Here is a 19,647-nt window from a genome sequence, read left to right as displayed (position 1 = left end):
AAAAAAATGTTTAATGAACTACCCCCATTATTTTCCCATGAGGATCTTGCACACAAACATGAAGGGGACACCACCCTGTATATAAATAATATTATTTTGACATCTTTGCCATATTTATTTATTTGATTTGATATAAAATTTGCAAATTACATAAATTTTAAAATAAACAGATTTTTTAATATGTAATATTAGATATGATAAAATAAGTTCTTCCACAGCTCACTGGCACTTCAAATAGCATTGTCGTGGCAGACCTAAAACAATTAGAATAACAAAAAATTAATTCAGAAAGTTTGTTATACCGACAGATAGGTACATGGTAACTAATTTAATGAAAAAACGTATCAAGTAAAAATTATGAACATTTTTCAAGAATAAAAAATATCTATTGGTATTATCTGATATCTATCACAGTTTCAGAGTAAGTTCGATTTTTTTATTTTACATTAAAGTATGTACATGGTAAACTTGCTGGATGTTCCACCAAGCTGTGAAAATCTTTTCAACTATGGAAAAATGTTATGTTGCAAATTTCCGTTGGTTGGGTAAATATAAATAGTACATTTCAACTTCATCATCTTGTATCTCGAAGAGGCGGCATTTTTAGAAAGCGTTCGTATGAAAAACTTTCGTACACAGAAAGCAGCATTGGACAAAATTAGTATGATTATATGTATAGGTACTTTCCATAGCAAAACCGTGTTAGAAAAATATATAATAGTTCTTTTTTTTCTTTAAACTAAAATTTTTATATCATTCTGAGTTGAATCAAACAACTGTGGTCATTACTAACACTGTGTTTGAGTAACAATTTTTTGTTTCAGTGTAGGTAAAATAAGTTCCTGGCACTAAATTGTCAAGTACAACGCATTAATTGAGGTTATTGCCCAGGTAAGGAACTTACTTGGAATAATCTCTTTCTGGAGACCCATCAGCGACGGCTGGCGAAAATTGAACCGGTCATATTTTGAAAATGAGGCATGGGAGCTATACGATTTCTCAAACCACGTAGATAACTCTCATGATGAGAAAATTTGGAACCAAATTTGCGAAATAAATAATTTAAATAAGGACAGCCTCCACTCAAATCTCCAAAGGTATTGCATATATTTGTAAAAAATATATTTTCTTCATAATTAACTGACAAATACAAACAGGGGTTTCCTTATTTTTCTCAAAATTTTAATTTTTCTTAAAGTTATAGTATTAAGAAGTTTAAAAATTAACTGTTAGTATTAAATTAAAATCTAGTCAGTTATATTTACGAAGTAAAATAATTTCGTGATTTAAAAAATACCTGACTGCATCTATCAGTTAATCATGAAAAAAAATGTATATATTTTGTACGTATACAGGGTGTTCCGGTATTTGATTAAAGAATGGTAACGCCGACTAAGTGGTTATATGTAATCGTTAACACCAACAACATCTTTAAAGGCTTTTCAATTTGAACTGAAAAACGCAACAAATTACTTATGTTCCGCAAAAACGATTTTCACAATCCCAGGTAATTGCTTATGAATTAAATGAATGATGGAATAGATTATTGTGTTCCTTTCCAATAACTTCCGTCTATTATGCAGTACTGGGAATACTAAAGTTTAAAAATTAATAATAACTCACCTGCTAAATCAATTGTTTGTGACCGCTTTCCTCCTGAAAGCAAAAAAGGAAAGATTGATTACTTCAATGTAGATAATAAATTTTTATAAGTAGACACAAATATTGCATATTTAGAAGAGGTAGGCTCTTTAACGAATTATAATCAGAGGAGAGAATTACGGTAACAATACAGAACTATAATTCATACTAAGCGTAATTACAAGTTGATATCAATTTACACACAAAAAAAAAATAAAACGTAATCAAATCATAATAATAATTTGACACTTCGCTGAGTAAATAAAACGCTGAGATAGCGGGGGCATTAGGATTTACGTCGTAGTAAGTGATTTGTTTCGTTCGTCGGTTCATCTTATACATTAATACGAGGGTGGTCCCAGAAGTACCCGGCCTGACCTAGAGATGGTGGTAGTTGTTCGAAAAATATCACTGTATTAGAAAGTATACAATTTATAAAGCATATGTTTCAAGTTTGAAGACGCCATGTTGTTTAGTATTTGTTGGATAGCCATCAATAGCGAATGTTTTCAGTGAATTTGTGAAAATGGACAAAATTGGTCATTGTCTTGATGAAACAACACTTTCTTCTTAGCCAAATGCGGCCGTTTTTGCTTGATTTCTTCGCTCAAAAGTTTCAATAAGTTCTCTAATACTCGCCATTGATAGTCAAAAACCAACGCCATGACCTTGCCTGCTTATGCATATGCTTTATAGATTGTGTACTTTCTAATAGTGATATTTTTCAAACAACTACGGCCATCTCTAGGTCAGGCCGGATCTTCTGGGACCACCCTCGTATACCGGAATGGCCAGAAGTTTGTCGTAATACCCATTTCGAGGTATTCAGTACCATTTTCGCCTCAGTTTTGAATACCCTGATACCAGCGCGAGATTTTTGCTGATAAGAAAGTTCGAAAAGCATTATTGTAAATTATATAATAATAAGTGTTAAATAATTTGTAACCAAAATTTTACCAAATTGTATAGATTAGGTAATTATAATTTAAATTCAAATATAAAAACTTTAAGTATCACTAATTAATCAATACGTAATCAATCAAAAGTATGATTATTATTTTAGTACTAAAATTCATTATTATGCACTACACTTTATAATTAAATTAGTGGGAAAAATATTCACTAATTTTTGTTAATTTGTAAATTTTTGTTCCTAGAGAAAATAAAATTTAATTTTCTTTGCAATGTTTTAATTATTCCTTTGAAAACAAGGCAGATTATTTATTTAATGAATTCGAGAGAAAATCTTGAAAGAGACGTATAAAAAATAATGTTTTTTTCAATCCTTAACTAGGCCCCCATCAAATTTCTGCCTATAGGCCTCACAAGCGTAAATCCGGCGCTGTTGGATACCGCAGTTTTACTTGTGAAATTAATTATCAATTAATTAACTCAAAGTATGTTGTTTGTAAGAACAAGCTTTATTCACTTCGTGACAATATTACAATTAAAATGTTAAGATTTGCAAAGAGTTAATATATTCATTTAAAAAGCTGACTCTAGTATGATTTTTATCTCTAGGCGATACGGAAGCTTCATAACATTTATTATTATGATCACAGACCACCTAGACTGGCCGTATCTAATTCCAATGCACGGGTACCAGTGAATGCAAAATCCGGGGAAGTGGAGTGTGGAAGGCAATCTGATCGCGCGCATCTTTAAGCAGATCCGGATTAAGTAATATTTTTATTACATATTAAACATTATATTGCATCTTATGACAAATATTCAATTTTAAGTTTGTAATTCAGAAAATAGTATATTTTAGTGTCATATTAAATAAAACTACAAAATAATTTAAATATATTTATTGTCCTCTAAATAATATTAATTTATTTAATATTTGCCTTTTCGTAGATTTTACCGAATTAAATAATTTGACTTCATGATTTATTCGTACATCGATATACTTTTCACATTCAGCCCTTACAAGTTCTATTAAATGATTACAATTGTTAGGCAAATTATCAAATTGATGTTCATGCAAATTTTCAAATATGTTCACATTCAGAAAGTTTTTTAATACATGATAAACAATTTTATTTTTCTGTAGCCTAGGTGTTCTGCTTTCATCATTATTTAAAAATTTTATTAATTTTTCTGTTTCTTAGCATATTACTACGACATCTCGAGATGGATACGTCAAACAACCACGATCTTTAATAAAAATTAATTGACTGTACGAATACTGAATCTGAAATTAGTTTTGTTTGCGATTTTTTTAATTGAAAAAAATATTTAATTAATTTTCAGCTATCTCGAAATGACGGGAATTGGTAAAATTTCATAAAAATTTAAGACTCACATAAAGTAAATAATTACTAAAAATATTTTACAGTAATTCATTCATTATTTTATAATAACAATATCACGTTAATCACTACACTATGTGGGCGAACAAAATTATAAAGCTAACCCTGGAAACTTGTGACGTTAACCGAAAAATGGCGTACATATTTACCTTTTATATATTCCTTTTTTTTACGTACCTAAAGAAGGAAACTTTTCGCCTCTCTTCACCAACTCGATCACTTCTTTTTATACAATGTTTTACAATACACTTGCCCATGATAAAACGTCTAATTATCGAAATCACAGCGATGCGTACACGTCAAATGCTAGGACACGACTGAGCGCTGGGCTCCAAATCAGGCTCCAAAGTGTTTGCACCAAAGTCGCTCTATAAGCCAGTCTAGGTGGTCTATGATTATGATCTAAGCATTACATTATCAACAAAAAATATATTATACGGGGTACATCACTCCGCTACCGCTGCTGTCGCTTTGCAATTCCACCACGGTCTTGTATTCCGCCGCGCCGCGCCGCGCCTTCACAAGTCATGACGCCCTGCCATTCCACCACGGCTCAGAACCCCCACTGCTGCGACCGATGTCACTTGGATTTTTCAACCACGGTTCGGCACCTTGTTGCGGATGCCGTCCTCAAAGATGAAGCCGATCGCTCCAAGGATAACACCGTGAATTGACAAGGTAAGGATTTCGCGGATGTTTCCAAGATTTTCGTCCCCGCGCCGGAAAACCGCTCCACGAGGGTCTAACTGCTCCAACGCAGCAGTCCCCGTCCTAGACAGCTCGAATACGAATCCTGTACAAAAATCGGCCTGATTTCGGAAAATCAAAAAATTTACGAATACGACGACAATCGGGCCTAAGCGTAACAACCAGCTGCCAGTCATTATCACAAATGGTAATGAAACATTATAAAATCCGAAGAGGCCATTACTGGGGGATCCCATGGAGCCGACCACCTCTTTGAGTGTGCCACTTTCGCGGAGTGAACGAAAGTCTCCGCCAAACCACAGGTAATCCAGCAGGCTGCTCTACTAGACCAAGCAAATTAAATTTTTACTCGAAAAAAGCCCTATCCGCGAGATTATTGTAAAAACTAAGTGGTTGTATGTAATCGTTAACACCAACAACGTCTTCAAAAGCTTTCCAATTTGAACAGAAAAACGCAACAAATTACATATGTTCTACGAAAATGATTTGCTCAATCCCAGGTAATATAAGTGTTCATGAAATAAATTTTTTTCCAATAATTTCTGTCAAAAAACTAGGAATATTAAAGTTTAAAAATTAACAATAACTCACCTTGTGCGTAGATTGTTTGTGTCACTGGTCCTCCTGAAAGCAAACCAAGAAAGATTGATTAATTCAATGTAGACAGTAAATTTTAATAAGTAAGCAAAAATATTGCATAGTTAGAACTGTTAGAAGAAACTACAGTGACTCTATACAGTGACTCTATACAAGACAGTGACGACAATAGTGTGTATCATTTTTAATTGGTCCACGTGATTTTAGCTGCCATGTTGCATCCAGTGTCAAATTCATCTATGAAATGTCATGATGTCAGGAGCGTTCTTATGGTGGTCTTTATAATGTGTGCGGATATATTGCCCAAATTATCGTTAAAACGTCAAGAACTTGTACAAACTGTCTGCATGCTGTTGGTTCTAAAACGCCGATCTATAAAACATGTTCAAAATTTAGCGTACTTAAGAGATTTAGAGAACATTCAGTCATTTTTGCAATGAAGCGGTATTTTGTTTCTTCTTGCAGATGGAAAGTACTTTTACAACATTTTTTGCGATTGAATCTTGACGAAACATAAATTTAAAAGAGTTTTTCTTAAAAGAAATGTCTGGTTTAAATTTAGATCTACCAAATTGTCATCAGATCAAAAATAAAATTGTTAAAAGATTTATTATGTTCCGATTAAAAATAGCTTCCAAAAAATGTCAAAAAGCATGCAAAAAGCTTGCAAGTAAAAGTATTGCTGGACATTTATTGTAACAAATACTATCACTAGTACTCGTATTAAGTATTCGTTTTTCTAATGTAAACCCAATAAATTTCATTGTGTAATGTAGGTATGCTTAAATTTACTTGCCTAGAAAATATAAACCAATAGCTGTTATTATTATATATTTATCCTTCCTTATTGCGCAAGTAGATTCTATATTCATTCATTATTTAAAATCGCTTTCCAAGGAAGCTATTTGCCTAAAACTGTGAGTAAAATTTAAAAGAAAAATATTTTTGTACTTAATTTATTTATTATAAAAGTTACTTTCAATTTGACATTGGATGCAACATGGCGGATGGGCGGGGTTTAGTCGCTATTGTCGCCACTGTCTTGCATATAGCCACTGTAGAAGAAACAAGCTATTTAACGGATTATAATCATTAGGAAAAAATTTCGGTAACGATACAGAACTAAGCCTAGTTACAAATTAGTTTTTATACACACCAAAAAAAAAATAAAAATAAAACGTAATCATAATAATTTGACACTTCGGTGAATGGTGAATAAATAAGGCGCTGAGGCAACGGGGGCATCAGGATTTACGTCGTAGTTCGTGGTTTGTTTCGTTCGTCAGTTTATCTCATACATATACAGGGTGTTTGTAAATAAGTGCGAAATATTTTAGGGGGTGGTTGCCGAAGTCATTTTGTGAAAAAAATTTCATATAAACGTAGTGTTTAAAATTTAATTTTTTATTTATTTTTGTTACCTAATTATTTCAAAGAGTTTTGAACATCCTGATAAGTATTTATGAAATAAATGAATGATGGAATACATTATTGTATTCCTTTCCAATAATTTCTGTCAATTATGCAGTGTAAGTTTTTCCGAAGTCAATTGAAGAACCTATAATTTCAAGGTATGTACCAGGCTCGGTCGCTAAGCAGCAACTCGGCATTGAAATAATTGCCCAGCAGTGCAGTGCTGCAGTGCGGAATTTGGTGTGAATTAGGCAATTTTAATTTATTATAGGCACCTTCTATCAATCATTCATATTACAATTGTGAAAGGGAGAAATAAGAGGGATATTTTGTTTACTAATATTATCACATGGCATTTTGGAGACCTTTTGAAACGGAACAAAACAAAATTTACCGCCAATATAATAAAATTGTTTGAGGACATAAATAATTAAAATATGTTGTTGGCCAAATGAACATATAATAGAAATTTTCTACACATTATATACAAATTATTATAATTTTTTACCTTTAGCAGAAAATTTTTTTAGGGACGCCTATGAAAAATTTTATTACCAGACGTTCATTTGCATATTCAGCTGACTTCGGAAGGACTATACTAGGAATACTAAAAATTAATAATAACTTACTTGTTGTGTCGAATGTTTGTGTCAGTACTCCTCCTGAAAACAAAATAGAAAGATTGATTACTTCAACGTAGACAGTTAATTTTTATAAGTAGACAAATATATTGCATATTTAGAAGAGATAGGCTCTTTAACGAATTATAATCAGAGGAGAGAATTTCCGTAACAATACAGAACTACAATTTATACCAAGCGTAATTACAAATTGGTTTTTTTAGGTATACACAAAAAAAATAAAACGTCCTCGCACATTAATATCTGTATTATACAGGGTGTTTGTAAATAAGTGCGAAATATTTTAGTGGATAGTTATTTTGTGAAAAAAAGTTCATTTAAAGGTAGATCGAAATAAGCTTCGTTTCCGAGATACAGTGTTTAAATTTAAATTATTGATTTATTTTTATTAATTATTTCAGAGTTTTAAAAATATTGACTCGAAATTTGAAACACGCTCTGGAGGGATAAATGGGCATTTTTTGGGGTGATCCGAATATTTCTACTTGCACCAGTGGCGTTCCTGCGAGAATGCTTTTTTTAATAAAAATAAATAGTACGCCGCTGACTTATTCCCGTTTTGATATTCTTTTATAAATCCGCCATCAATTTTGAATGAAATTGGTCTCTTCATTAAAAATAAAAAGTTGATATGAATTCTTCGATTTCGAGGTACAGGATGTTCAAAACTATTTGAAATAATAAAAATAAATAAAAAATTAAATTTTAAACACTCTGTATCTCGGAAATGAAGCATATTTCGACCTACGTTTATATGAACTTATTTTCACAAAATAATTTCGGTAACCACCCCCTAAAATATTTCGCACTTATTTACAAACATCCTGTATACAGTGCCTTCATAAATGTCCGAGTCAATAAAGAGCGAAGCTGACCAAATTTTAGAAAATTTATAGATAATGTTAAATGTATTAAACTTTTCAAAAACTTCCAATTTGAACGGAAAAACGCAACAAATTACATATGTTCTACGAAAATGATTTGCTCAATCCCAGGTAAGTGCTTATGAAATAAATGAATGATAGAATACATTATTGTGTTCCTTTACTATAATTTCTGACAATTATGCAGTAGGTACTAGGAATACTAAAGTTTAAAAATTAATAATAATTAATAACTCACCTGCTGTATCGATTGTTTGTGACCGTATTCCTCCTGAAAGCAAAAAAAGAAAGATTGATTACTTCAATGTAGACAGTAAATTCTTATAAGTAGACAAAAATATTGCATATTTAGAAGAGATACGCTCTTTAACGAATTATAGTCAGAGGAAAGAATTTCGGTAACAATACGGAACTATAATTCATACTGAGGGTAATTACGAATTAATTTGTATATGCCCAAAAAAGAAAATAAATAAATAAATAGTAATCATAATAATAATTGGACACTTCAGTGAGTAAATAAAACGCTGAGGTAGCGGCGGCATCAGAATTTACGTCATAGTTCGTGGTTTGTTTCTTTCGTCAGTTCATCTTACGCGTTAATATACAGGGTGTTAAAAAAAGAGTGTAAAATATTTAAGGAGGTAATAGTATGAACCAAAATAAGCAGAAAAGTCTCAATAAACATGGGTTCGCAAAGTAACGGTTGCGGAGATATGGAATGTTTTATGTTTTTTAGCCCCTTTTTTTATTTTGCAAAAACGTTGTGTATTTTCTTATAATAGTTGGTTGACGTTTAGTGAAATAAACAGTACGTATTTGACAGTTGTTCTCAGTGCACAAGTTTTCTTTCGCTATGGCTGGTTACTCTAACGCAGAATTAACAGACATGCATTTCATGTATGGTCGTGCTAATGGGAACGCCACCGAAGCGCGACGTCTTTATGTTGACGCTTATCCAAATCGCCAGATTCCTTCACAACGCATGTTTGGAAGAATTCACCAAAGATTGCGTGATACCGGTTCCTTGAGCAAACAGTGCCATTTATCCGGAAGACCAAGGTCGGTATCCACTCCTAGAGCAGAAGAAGAAATTCTAGCACTGGTAGAGCAGAATCCAGGTACGAGTGTGCGGAGAATATCAGCCGAGGTAGGAATTAGTGGTCCTCTTGTTTGGAGAATCCTTCACGAGCAACTGCTTTATCCATACCATGTGCAACGAGTACAGGCCTTAAATCCAATAAATGATCATCAAGCACGTTTGGTTTTTTGCCGCTGGTTTCTACGTCATGATGCTGAAGACCCTCGTTTTCTTGCAAACATTCTTTTTACTGATGAGGCCGGGTTCACAAGAAATGGAGTGTTTAATTTTCACAATACGCATATTTGGGCCGACGAAAATCCTCATGCTCTAATAGAATCTGGACATCAGGCACGTTTTTCATTAAACATTTGGATGGGTATTGTAGGTGACAGGTTTCTAGGTCCTGTTGTTTTACCAAACCGATTAACAGGCGCTGCTTACCTCAACTTTCTGCAGAACACACTGTATGAGTTTTTGGAAGACATTCCTTTGAATCAGAGGCAACAAATGTGGTTCCAGCATGATGGTGCTCCAGCTCATTTTTCCATGGCCGTTAGAGAGCATTTACACCAAACTTTTCCACATAGATGGGTAGGAAGGGCCGGACCTGTTTTATGGCCTCCAAGATCGCCTGATCTGAACCCTCTAGATTTCTTTGTTTGGGGATATTTGAAGACATTAGTGTATGGTACTCCTGTAAATAGCCTGGAAGAGCTGCAGCTACGGATTAATCAAAAGTGTCAAGAAATCCAAACCAAGGAGGGTGTTTTCGAAAGAGTTCGAATATCGTTGAGACGAAGATGTCGTGCCTGCTTGGAAATGGACGGAGGGCACTTTGAACATCTTCTGTAACTTTGTTTTTTGTTTGTTAAAAGCTTCCTTTGTCGGTTTATTCCTAATAAAATAAAATGTTTGAAAAACGAATAGTGGTCCATATCTCCGTAACCGTTACTTTGCGGACCCATGTTTATTAAGACTTTTCTGCTTATTTTGGTTCATACTATTACCTCCTGAAATATTTTACACTCTTTTTTTAACACCCTGTATTATACAGGGTGTCTCAGAATAACGTGTACAACGGAAAACTACATACTCCTGGACTCAAAATAGGCAGATTTAGGCTAATTCACCTATATCCGAAATCGCTTTGTTTGGCCGCTAGATGGCTTCAAAATTCATAAAAATTTTTTGAAATTTATAAATAACTCGAATACGTATTATTCGATTTTGTTTATTTTTAGGGTGTGGACTTTTGCTTTCAATCTATACATTTTAGTGTTATACAGAGTGTTTTTTAAAATTTACAACTCCTATAAAATTGATGTATGGTGATAATATCCGTGCATAACTTTTTCCTCATTTGGGCAATAATGACAACTATTTTTATTTGATAGGTGATATCATTTGGAAGTTTTTGGGCCTCTAGTAGAATTTTGATTAAATGAGCGGTTTGGGTACAAAAATATATTTTGTAAATGTACACATTATCTCGCTACCGATATTACTCGAGTTATTGGAAAAGGTGCCGTTATTACTCAAAGCTAACATGTGGTTTATGCATGAAGATGCTTCACCACATTTCACTGTAAATGTCCGGCAGTATCTGAACCAAAGATTCCATCGTCGATGGATCGGTAGAGGGGATAATGTTCCTGTTAACTGGACTGTCGTTCACCAGACTTAACACCTTGCGACTACTATCTTTGAGGCACTCTGAAAACAGCAGTGCATGATTTCTCATCTAACACTGAACTGAGTTATGGAGGCATATCCAAAATGCCATAAATGTTTTAAAAAATAGCCCTTAAGAACTGCAAAGGGTGTCCTTTAATTTTCTTCGCCGAATTAACCTCTGTTGTAGAAACAACGGTGATCATTTTTAACAGTTTTTATAATAGGTTGTACTAAATTTAATAACCTCAACCTTGTTACTTTTATCTCCAGCATTTTTTATTGTATTTGATTGTTTTTACGAATTAATAATAATAATATTTATTGAATCACTTCTTACAAATGACAAATGAGGAAACATATAGGTCAGATAACACATGACAAGTACACTAGAAGGACAAAATAAATATAGAGAAACCCACAAAAGTAAACTTTGATTTGATTGATATTTTAAAGGGGTGATAAGTCCATTTAGAGCAACTAGGACTTTCTCGAGGACACTCTGTTATCTCCATCAATTCAATTACAAGAATATGTGTTCGTCCTCCACAGAGTATATGAAAACATCCCATTTTTGCTCATACAAATATACAAATGCACTATTTCCGAATATGAATACGCCCAAGTTGTAGGAATCGACAAAAGAATGGTAACGCCGACTAAATGGTTATATATATATCGTGGTTAACATCATGCAACGTCTTCAAAATGTTTCCAGTTTGAACAGAAAAACGCATCAAATTACATATGTTCTACGAAAACGATTTACTCAGTACTAGGTAAGTACTTACCGTACTGAAAGTACTAGTACGTACTAAATAACTGAATGATGGAATAAATTACTGTGTTCTTTTCCAATAATATCTGTCAATGATGCAATACTAGGAATACTAAAGTTTAAAAATCAACAATAACTCACCGTGGGTGTAGATTGTTTGTGTCAGTGCTCCTCCTGAAAGCAAAAAGAGATTGATTAATTCAATGTAGACAGTAAATTTTTATAAGTAGACAAACATATTGCATATTTAGAAGAGGCAGGCTATTTAACGAATTATAATCAGTGGAGAAAATTTCGGTAACAACACAAAACTATAATTCATACTAAGCGTAATTACAAATTGGCTTTTATATTCACAAAAAAATTAAACAAAACATAATTTATATTCTGATAAACAATTATAGGTGTAAAAACAGCATGCATATTTCAGTCGTGGTAAACAATGGTCAAGCACATGCTGTTACAAAGCTATTGGTCACATATTATCCAGATTTAATTTCCTTCTATCGTTCACAGTTTAAATTGGTTTTATTTATTTATTCTTCTAGCATTTGTAGCCAACAAAGATCTAAATTGACAAGAGTAATGTAAAACGTATCTCTTACTGTTTAATAAAATAATCTCATCATTTTTTAATTTTCTGTTGCTTACTTATTGGAGCTCGCAGATTAGCTATTCGCGTTATAGAACTATCTAAAATAAAAGATTCATTTTTTGCATTTTTTTTTCTAAACTTAAAAACCAGAAAGACGAGTATAACCAATACATATACAATAATACATTATGCAGTACTGAGTAAAAATCAGTTTTTCTTGCAAATGCATTTTATGGACATGAAACTAGTCAACATATTTTGCTTGTAAAATATCGGGATTCTAAATATGATATCTGTTTTATTTTAGTCAGTGGCGTATCTTTTATTCCGAATAAGGTTATCTCTAACAACAAATGCACTCCGCTAGATTTTTTTAATCAACTGAAACTGAACCTGATGTCCAGGTAGACGGCAAGGGAGTGTGTTTAACATCAATTATTATTATTATTTGTCATTAACAGTTAGGTACATGGGTTAGCAGCATGTATTTGTGTTTCACAAATTCGGTTGTTGCAAGTCATCATTTATTTCGCTTGCAGTTTCATCGTGGATTGTTTGGTCGCAATATTACCATCAGTAAGTCAGACGCCATGCTAATATAGTATTGCGGGAAGGTGGAAAAATAATCGAAATTGTTCATTATCAGCCACATGCATCGGAGTATTACACTCATTGAACATAAAAATTAGATCATGTAATAAAAATACCCAGTAAAGCTCCTGTAGTAGTCGGTTTCTGTTAAGGATTTGACTTTCGATAAGAAACCCAACCCAATAAAATCATTTCACATCGAGGTATTTCAAATTTCTTTATATACAGGGTGTCTCACGGTGCGACCTATAAGAATTATTTCAGACTACTTCGATTTAAATTTTGAAAATTTGGGATACCGGGTTTTCCGGCATGCCCTTCTCAACTAAAATAGTGGCGTCCACGTACCACTTCCGATTATACCGGAAGTCGCCATTTGCTTATTTTAAATGGAACACCCTATATATTATTGCAATTTTAGATTCTACGTGTTATTTTAGGTGGACTTTTATGAGGTTTTCCTATTCCCAAAATTAACTGTTTTCGAGATATTTAATTTTTTTCAAAAAAAGGGAGAGAAACAGTGACTAGCTTCAAATTCAAACCATATGTATTTTATAGTAAGAAAGATAAAGCAACAATATTTATAGGGGCTAGGCCATCTAAGCTTCCCATCCATACTTTCAAAGTGGCTTAATTACATACAGGGTGCTAGAAATTTAATGCCGAGTTTAGTTAACCTCAAACCTTTGTTTTTTTTAAATGGAACGCCCTGTATGTTTTTCTATATTCTGATACACAATTTTATTCTCTTTCGACCGGTATCAGAGTTCCCTATACCTATCTCTTCTACTATTTTTTGTGTAATCACCTAAAATCATGTAATTTCTTGCGACGATAGCTGTTGAATTTTTAGCAAAACTTCAAAACAAACAACTAAACTGCCAATTTGTTGTTAGTCTTTTGCAGTGACATTTTAATTTAGTGTTTATAAGATATGGAAAACAATATATATTCAAATGGTGATATTTTAAATTTATTATTCATTCACGGACATTGTAACGGGATTATAAGCAGAACATGTACAGTTTTTAATGAGACATATCTTAATTTGCCACCAATGAGCAGAAAAAAGTAAAGAAGAATTTTAGCAAATCAACTAGAGTATGGTCGAATTTGTGCAGAAAGAATTTTACCAAAACCAATAACTTCAAATGAAGATAATGTAATAAATGTGCTAGCCTATTTTAATGTTCATCCAGAATCCTCTACTCGTGCCGCAGAGTATGATTTAGGCATTTCACGAGCGTCCATTCATAGGATGCTAAGACCTAATAATATGCATCCATACAAATTTAAGCTACTTTCTGCTCTTCATCCGGGTGACGCCGTGCAACGTGTACAATTTTGTGAAGCGATGTCAGTGAGATACAAAGAAGATCCACAATTTTTGCAACTTATTATATGGACAGACGAGTCAAAATTTACGAGAGAAGGTATTTTTAATAGACATAATACTCATTTGTGGTCATCTGAAAATCCTCATGTTATCCGGGATAGAAACTTTCAAAATAAATTTAGCGCAAATGTTTTTTGTTTAATTAAAGATAACCAAATTTCTTACCATATCTACGAAGAAAATTTAATTAGACCAACTAAGGAAGTGTTGGTATCAATTAGACGGGGCTCCATCTCACTGTCACAATCAAATCGATCAACAGCTGACTGAAATGTTTGAAGATAGATGGATAAGACGCCTAGGACCGTGGAATTGGCCAGTGAGGTCTCCCGACCTCGATCCATTAGATATTTATGTTTGGGGAGTAATAAAACAAAATGTTTATTCTACACCCGTTGCTTCAAAAGTGGATTTGATTGCTCGAATACGAAGAGCGTTCCATGAATTGCCTGCAGCTGAAATAGCAAAAGCTGTGACTGATGGTGTTATCTCTAGAATGCACAAGTGCTTAGCTGTTAATGGGGGTCATATTGAACACTTATGATTTTTTTTTATCTTAGTGCATTGTTATCAACATACATAATTAAAATTGTGTATTACTATGTATAAAGTTGATCTTTTCGAATTCTTCTTAACTTTATTCTGTTAATTGGTGGAAAATTGGGATATGTCTCATTAAAAACTGTAAATGTTCTGCTTAGAATCCAATTGCAACGTCTCTGAATAAATAATAATAAATAACTGGTGACAGTTTAGTTGTTGGTTTTGAAGTTTTGCTAAAAATTTCACAGCTATCCTCGCAAGAAATTACATGATTTTAGGTGATTACACAAAAAATAGTAGATAACTTAAAAACTAGAAGAGATAGGTATAGGGAACCCTGATACCGATCGAATGAGAATAAAATATAAGAATGGATGGTAAACGGGTAAATAAGAAATTGTTACATTAATTTGGCGAAACGAGAATAACCAAATACGTCGTGATCACTTCATTTTGATGCACTTATTTTAGTTTTATAAGATGTTTGTAGTCCGTAGACAATTTTGCAACATTCTGTGTGAGGTATTAGTATTAGTATTAGTTTTTACTAGAATCGAAATAGAATTTTTATAATAGTACAGTGTATGTGTTTTATTTTATTTTAAATTTATAGTAAAATTGAAACTAATGAAGTTCTTTGTTTAGTGTATCAATGAAGTTATTTATTTCAATGCTTAATGAAGATACAATGTATTTTTGTGTTTTCATTTACAAGTTTCTGTATGACATTATGAAAAATCATGTATACGAATCAAGAGAGTTNTAAATTTATAGTAAAATTGAAACTAATGAAGTTCTTTGTTTAGTGTATCAATGAAGTTATTTATTTCAATGCTTAATGAAGATACAATGTATTTTTGTGTTTTCATTTACAAGTTTCTGTATGACATTATGAAAAATCATGTATACGAATCAAGAGAGTTAATAGATATGGTTAGAGCCTACTTTTTCGCAGAGAAAAGAATGCTGCTGCAAGAAGGCGATTATCAGATGAATTATCCCGAGCGATAAGTACCAAATAGGAAAATGCAACAAAGGAGACTCTTGGCTCAAGTGTGTTGAAGCGTATTTGGACGCCAACGGAGGAAATTTCGCTGTAAAAATCAAATGAGCAAACAGAATATTTAATTATTCAAAAGCATTCCAATTTGAACGGAAAAACGCAACAAATTACATAATATGTTCTACGAAAATGATTTGCTCAATCCCAGGTAGGTGTTTATGAAATAAATGAATGATGGAATCCATTATTGTGTTTCTTTTCAATAATTTCTGTCAATTAAGCAGTACTAGGAATATGAAAGTTTAAAAATTAACAATAACTCACCTTGTGTGTAGATTGTTTGTGTCACTGGTCCTCCTGAAAGCAAACAAAGAAAGATTGATTAATTCAATGTAGACAGTAAATTTTTATAAGTAGGCACAAATATTGCATGTTTATTTCGTTTTCTTCGTCTATCATTTCTGCTAGCTAGGAAACGGCTTGTTGGAATTGATAAGTACAGTAAAAAACTTTGAGATCTTCCTCGGATGTACTGCAGAATAGCTGGGTTTCTTGTTAATCAATTTAAAAAACGGTACGTTAGTCCATTGAAAAGTTACATTTGGAGTTGCAAAAGTCAGAGCACGCAATTTTATTTTTTGGATGTCAAGAGAGGGTTAGTGTAAAGTTAAATCCATGTTTGTGGGGTCGCAACCCTTGTGCCTCGGCCGCCATCTTGTAAAAAGGGCTGCGAATGATTTTTATATTTATACTTACTATATCGGGCAAACTATTCGTCGCACAGAAAATTTGTAAACACATTTTTTGTTGCAAATTAAATTCTCTACAACTATTAGTCGTAGAACCAAAAATAAAAAAGTTATTAACGAAAATAGATAAAAATTTGGGAACAAATTTTCTTTTGGTCGTTATAACTTTTTTCTGGTCATTTTAAAAAGAAAATACATCAGAGCATTTTGATAGAGGGGTTTTCAAGGAATAATTTCTATTACAAACTTTTTTCAAATTTTATTTATTTATTAGGGTTTTAAGCGATGCGAAACTTACACTATTCTCCAGTACTAGTAAGTATACATTAATACGAATGGATTGGAGGGTTCATGGTAGCGAATTAGGCCAAAAAGGCCTAAAAACATCGAAATATGCAGTTTTTAATTTATTTGACCATGTTCCACCAATTTTAAAAATCTGAAAAAATTCAGAGGGAAACTTTGATCAAAAATACACATTATATTTTTTTCCGAGACATTAATATTAATTTTTCAAGTTTTAAAACGCTTATAAAATTTTTGAAACCTCTTTATTTGTGAGTTTTCAAATGTTTTTAATTATATTGAATTACTAAACGTGTCAGCAGAAGTAAGACAGTCGTGAGGAATAATGATTATTATTAAAGTACAGAATTAAATGTAGTATTTTCATAACTTTTTTAATTCATTAACGTATAAAGCTGATAACGCAAGGACTATATTCCTGTGATTTGTCTAGAGACCATCTCTCTTTTTCTTTAGTGGCAAAGTGTAATTGTGTGGTTTCATTAAACATTCTGTTCAGCGAGAATTTTAAATATTTCAAGCAATGGACTGTTCAAAGTGGTTAGTAAAAATTAAAGACAATGAATCCTCCGTCTTGTTCCGGTTCCTTATAAACTGAAGTATCACACAAAAAGTTTTAAATAAAGAATCTTAGAGAATCTTAGAAAATTTTCGTGATATTTTACTGTCCAAGAAAGAGAATATCCTAAAAGCGGAAAAAAGAGTTATGCGAGTGCTGTTGGAGAAGTGATTGTTATTAAGTCGAAAACGGTCCAAGAAAACAAAATAACTAAGAAAGTAATACAGGAAAAATTAGAACCTGCTAATCTAGAAGTAGGCATTACAGAGGTAAAAAGTGTTAAAGATGGTGGGGTGCTTATAAAGTGTCAACAAGGAGGAAATTGAAAAAATCAAAATAGCGGCAGAAAAAAGTTAAACAAAAAGTATAACATAAAAGTTCCCGATTTAAATCCATGTGTTAAAATTTTGAATATCGATGAGGAATTAAATGTAAAAGTAATCAACAAAATGAAATATAGATATCTGCCTGTTGTAGAATGTGACCCTCTGTCGTTCAAGAAACTTTTAGGACAAGAAAGACTGAGCGTAGGATGGACCTCTTGCAGGGTATTTGGGTACGTGAATGTCTTTAGATGTTTTAAATGTGGTGACTTTGATCACAAAATATCAAAATGTGATACCAACAGATGTGTTAGGATAATTAAGGACTAAAAGTCGAAACAATTACTTCAAAAATAAAATGTATTTAGATTGAACATACAACACTTGACTAGTCGCCAAGCAATTCAACAAGTGAGTCCCTATTCAAAAATCCCTTAATCGTAACTAACCCTTTCTAGTCTCTACACCACTTGACATTAACATAAACAGTCTATATATTAACGGTTGCGGAGAACAGGGCCCATTCCCACAGACACCTTCCTTAACAGATGTTTAAAATGTGGTGGAAATGGCCATACCAAAGATGATTGTGTCAACGAAGTCAGTTGTGGAAATTGTTTTACTGTTGATGGTAAACTAAACTTAAAATTAATAAAATTAAAAGCTGATCATTCCATTTTTGATGTATCATGTACCTATAAGTGTTCCTCCCCCACCAGTAATATGAAAACGTCCCATTTTTGCTCGTACAAACGCATTATTTCCGAATACAAATCCCATAGGACTAAGTGGTTATATGTAATAGTTAACACCAACAACGTCTTCAAAAGCTTTCCAGTGTGAACGGAAAAACACAACATATGTTTGCTCAATCCCAGGTAATTGCGTATGAAATAAATGAAAGATGGAATACATTATTGTGTTCCTTTCCAATAATTTCTGTCAATTATGCAGTACCAGGAATACTAAAGTTTAAAAATTAATAATAACTCACCCTGTGTGTCGAATACTTGTGTCCCTGCTCCTCCTGAAAGCAAAAGAAGAAAGATTGATTAATTCAATGTAGACCGTAAATTTTTATAAGTAGACAAAAATATTGATTTTCGATTTTCTTGGGTTGTGGTTCTTATCGAAAGTCAAATGCATAAAACAAACCGACTCTACATGCAGAAGCTCTACTGGAAATTTTTATTATATGATCAAATTTTTATGTTCAATCAGTGTAATACTCCAATGTTGTGGTTGATAATGAACAATTTCGATTATATTTCCACCATACCGAAATATTATTTTAGCATGGTATCAGGCTTACTGATTGTACTATTGCGACCAAAAAATCCACGATGAAACTGTCACTTTATAACCTCCCTAGTGCTTGAATTATTTTCAGAAATTTTTCCGAAGGAACGCATTTTTTGAAAATTTTCTAGAAGAATGCGTGATTGAGGAAAAATTTCCGGACATTAATTCAAGGACGTGGGGGTTCGGTAAGAAAATTTTACAACCAAAATTTATTTTAAAAATTTGACATGTTTCATTTTGAAACTTATTTCGCCAAAATAAAGTTGGCTTGACAGGTAGACATTATTTTGTGGTGCATGACATATTTTTAATGGTTCTTAATAAAACAAAAAAACACATTCCTTGCACTTTAGTAATAAAAAAAGGCATTTAATTTTTAAATTCAAATATTTATCTTTGCAGTACAATTCACTTAGTATTACTAAAATAGAAGGAAAGTGAGTTTTTGTAGAAATGCGATGTCTATGACAGTTTATTAATGATCCTTATTAAACATAAAAAATAGCACATTACATACACTTTAGTAATAAAAAAGGCATTTAATT

The 19,647-nt window shown here is 32.5% G+C and overlaps 1 protein-coding gene across 4 annotated transcripts in view; it reads right to left on the bottom strand.

The window, feature by feature from the left end:
• Positions 1-104: 104 nt before the first annotated feature.
• Positions 105-19,647, bottom strand: part of LOC108912628 — a 55,223-nt gene continuing 35,680 nt past the window's right edge. For all 4 annotated transcript variants that reach the window (XM_023455936.1, XM_023455938.1, XM_023455939.1 and 1 more), the window contains 8 exons: positions 18,795-18,827; positions 16,188-16,220; positions 11,874-11,906; positions 8,438-8,470; positions 7,304-7,336; positions 5,256-5,288; positions 1,624-1,656; positions 105-254 (listed from right to left, as the gene is read on the bottom strand). In XM_023455936.1, coding sequence (XP_023311704.1) covers positions 220-254; positions 1,624-1,656; positions 5,256-5,288; positions 7,304-7,336; positions 8,438-8,470; positions 11,874-11,906; positions 16,188-16,220; positions 18,795-18,827 — 266 coding nt within the window. In that variant the 3' untranslated portion in view covers positions 105-219. The remainder of the gene's footprint in view (positions 255-1,623; positions 1,657-5,255; positions 5,289-7,303; positions 7,337-8,437; positions 8,471-11,873; positions 11,907-16,187; positions 16,221-18,794; positions 18,828-19,647) is intronic.

Source organism: Anoplophora glabripennis, unplaced genomic scaffold (assembly GCF_000390285.2).
Source record: "Anoplophora glabripennis isolate ALB-LARVAE unplaced genomic scaffold, Agla_2.0 scaffold35, whole genome shotgun sequence".
In the NCBI taxonomy this organism is placed as follows: Eukaryota; Metazoa; Arthropoda; class Insecta; order Coleoptera; family Cerambycidae; genus Anoplophora; species Anoplophora glabripennis.
The sequence above is the reverse complement of the archived record's forward strand: the minus strand, read 5'-3'. Positions and strand labels throughout refer to the sequence as shown.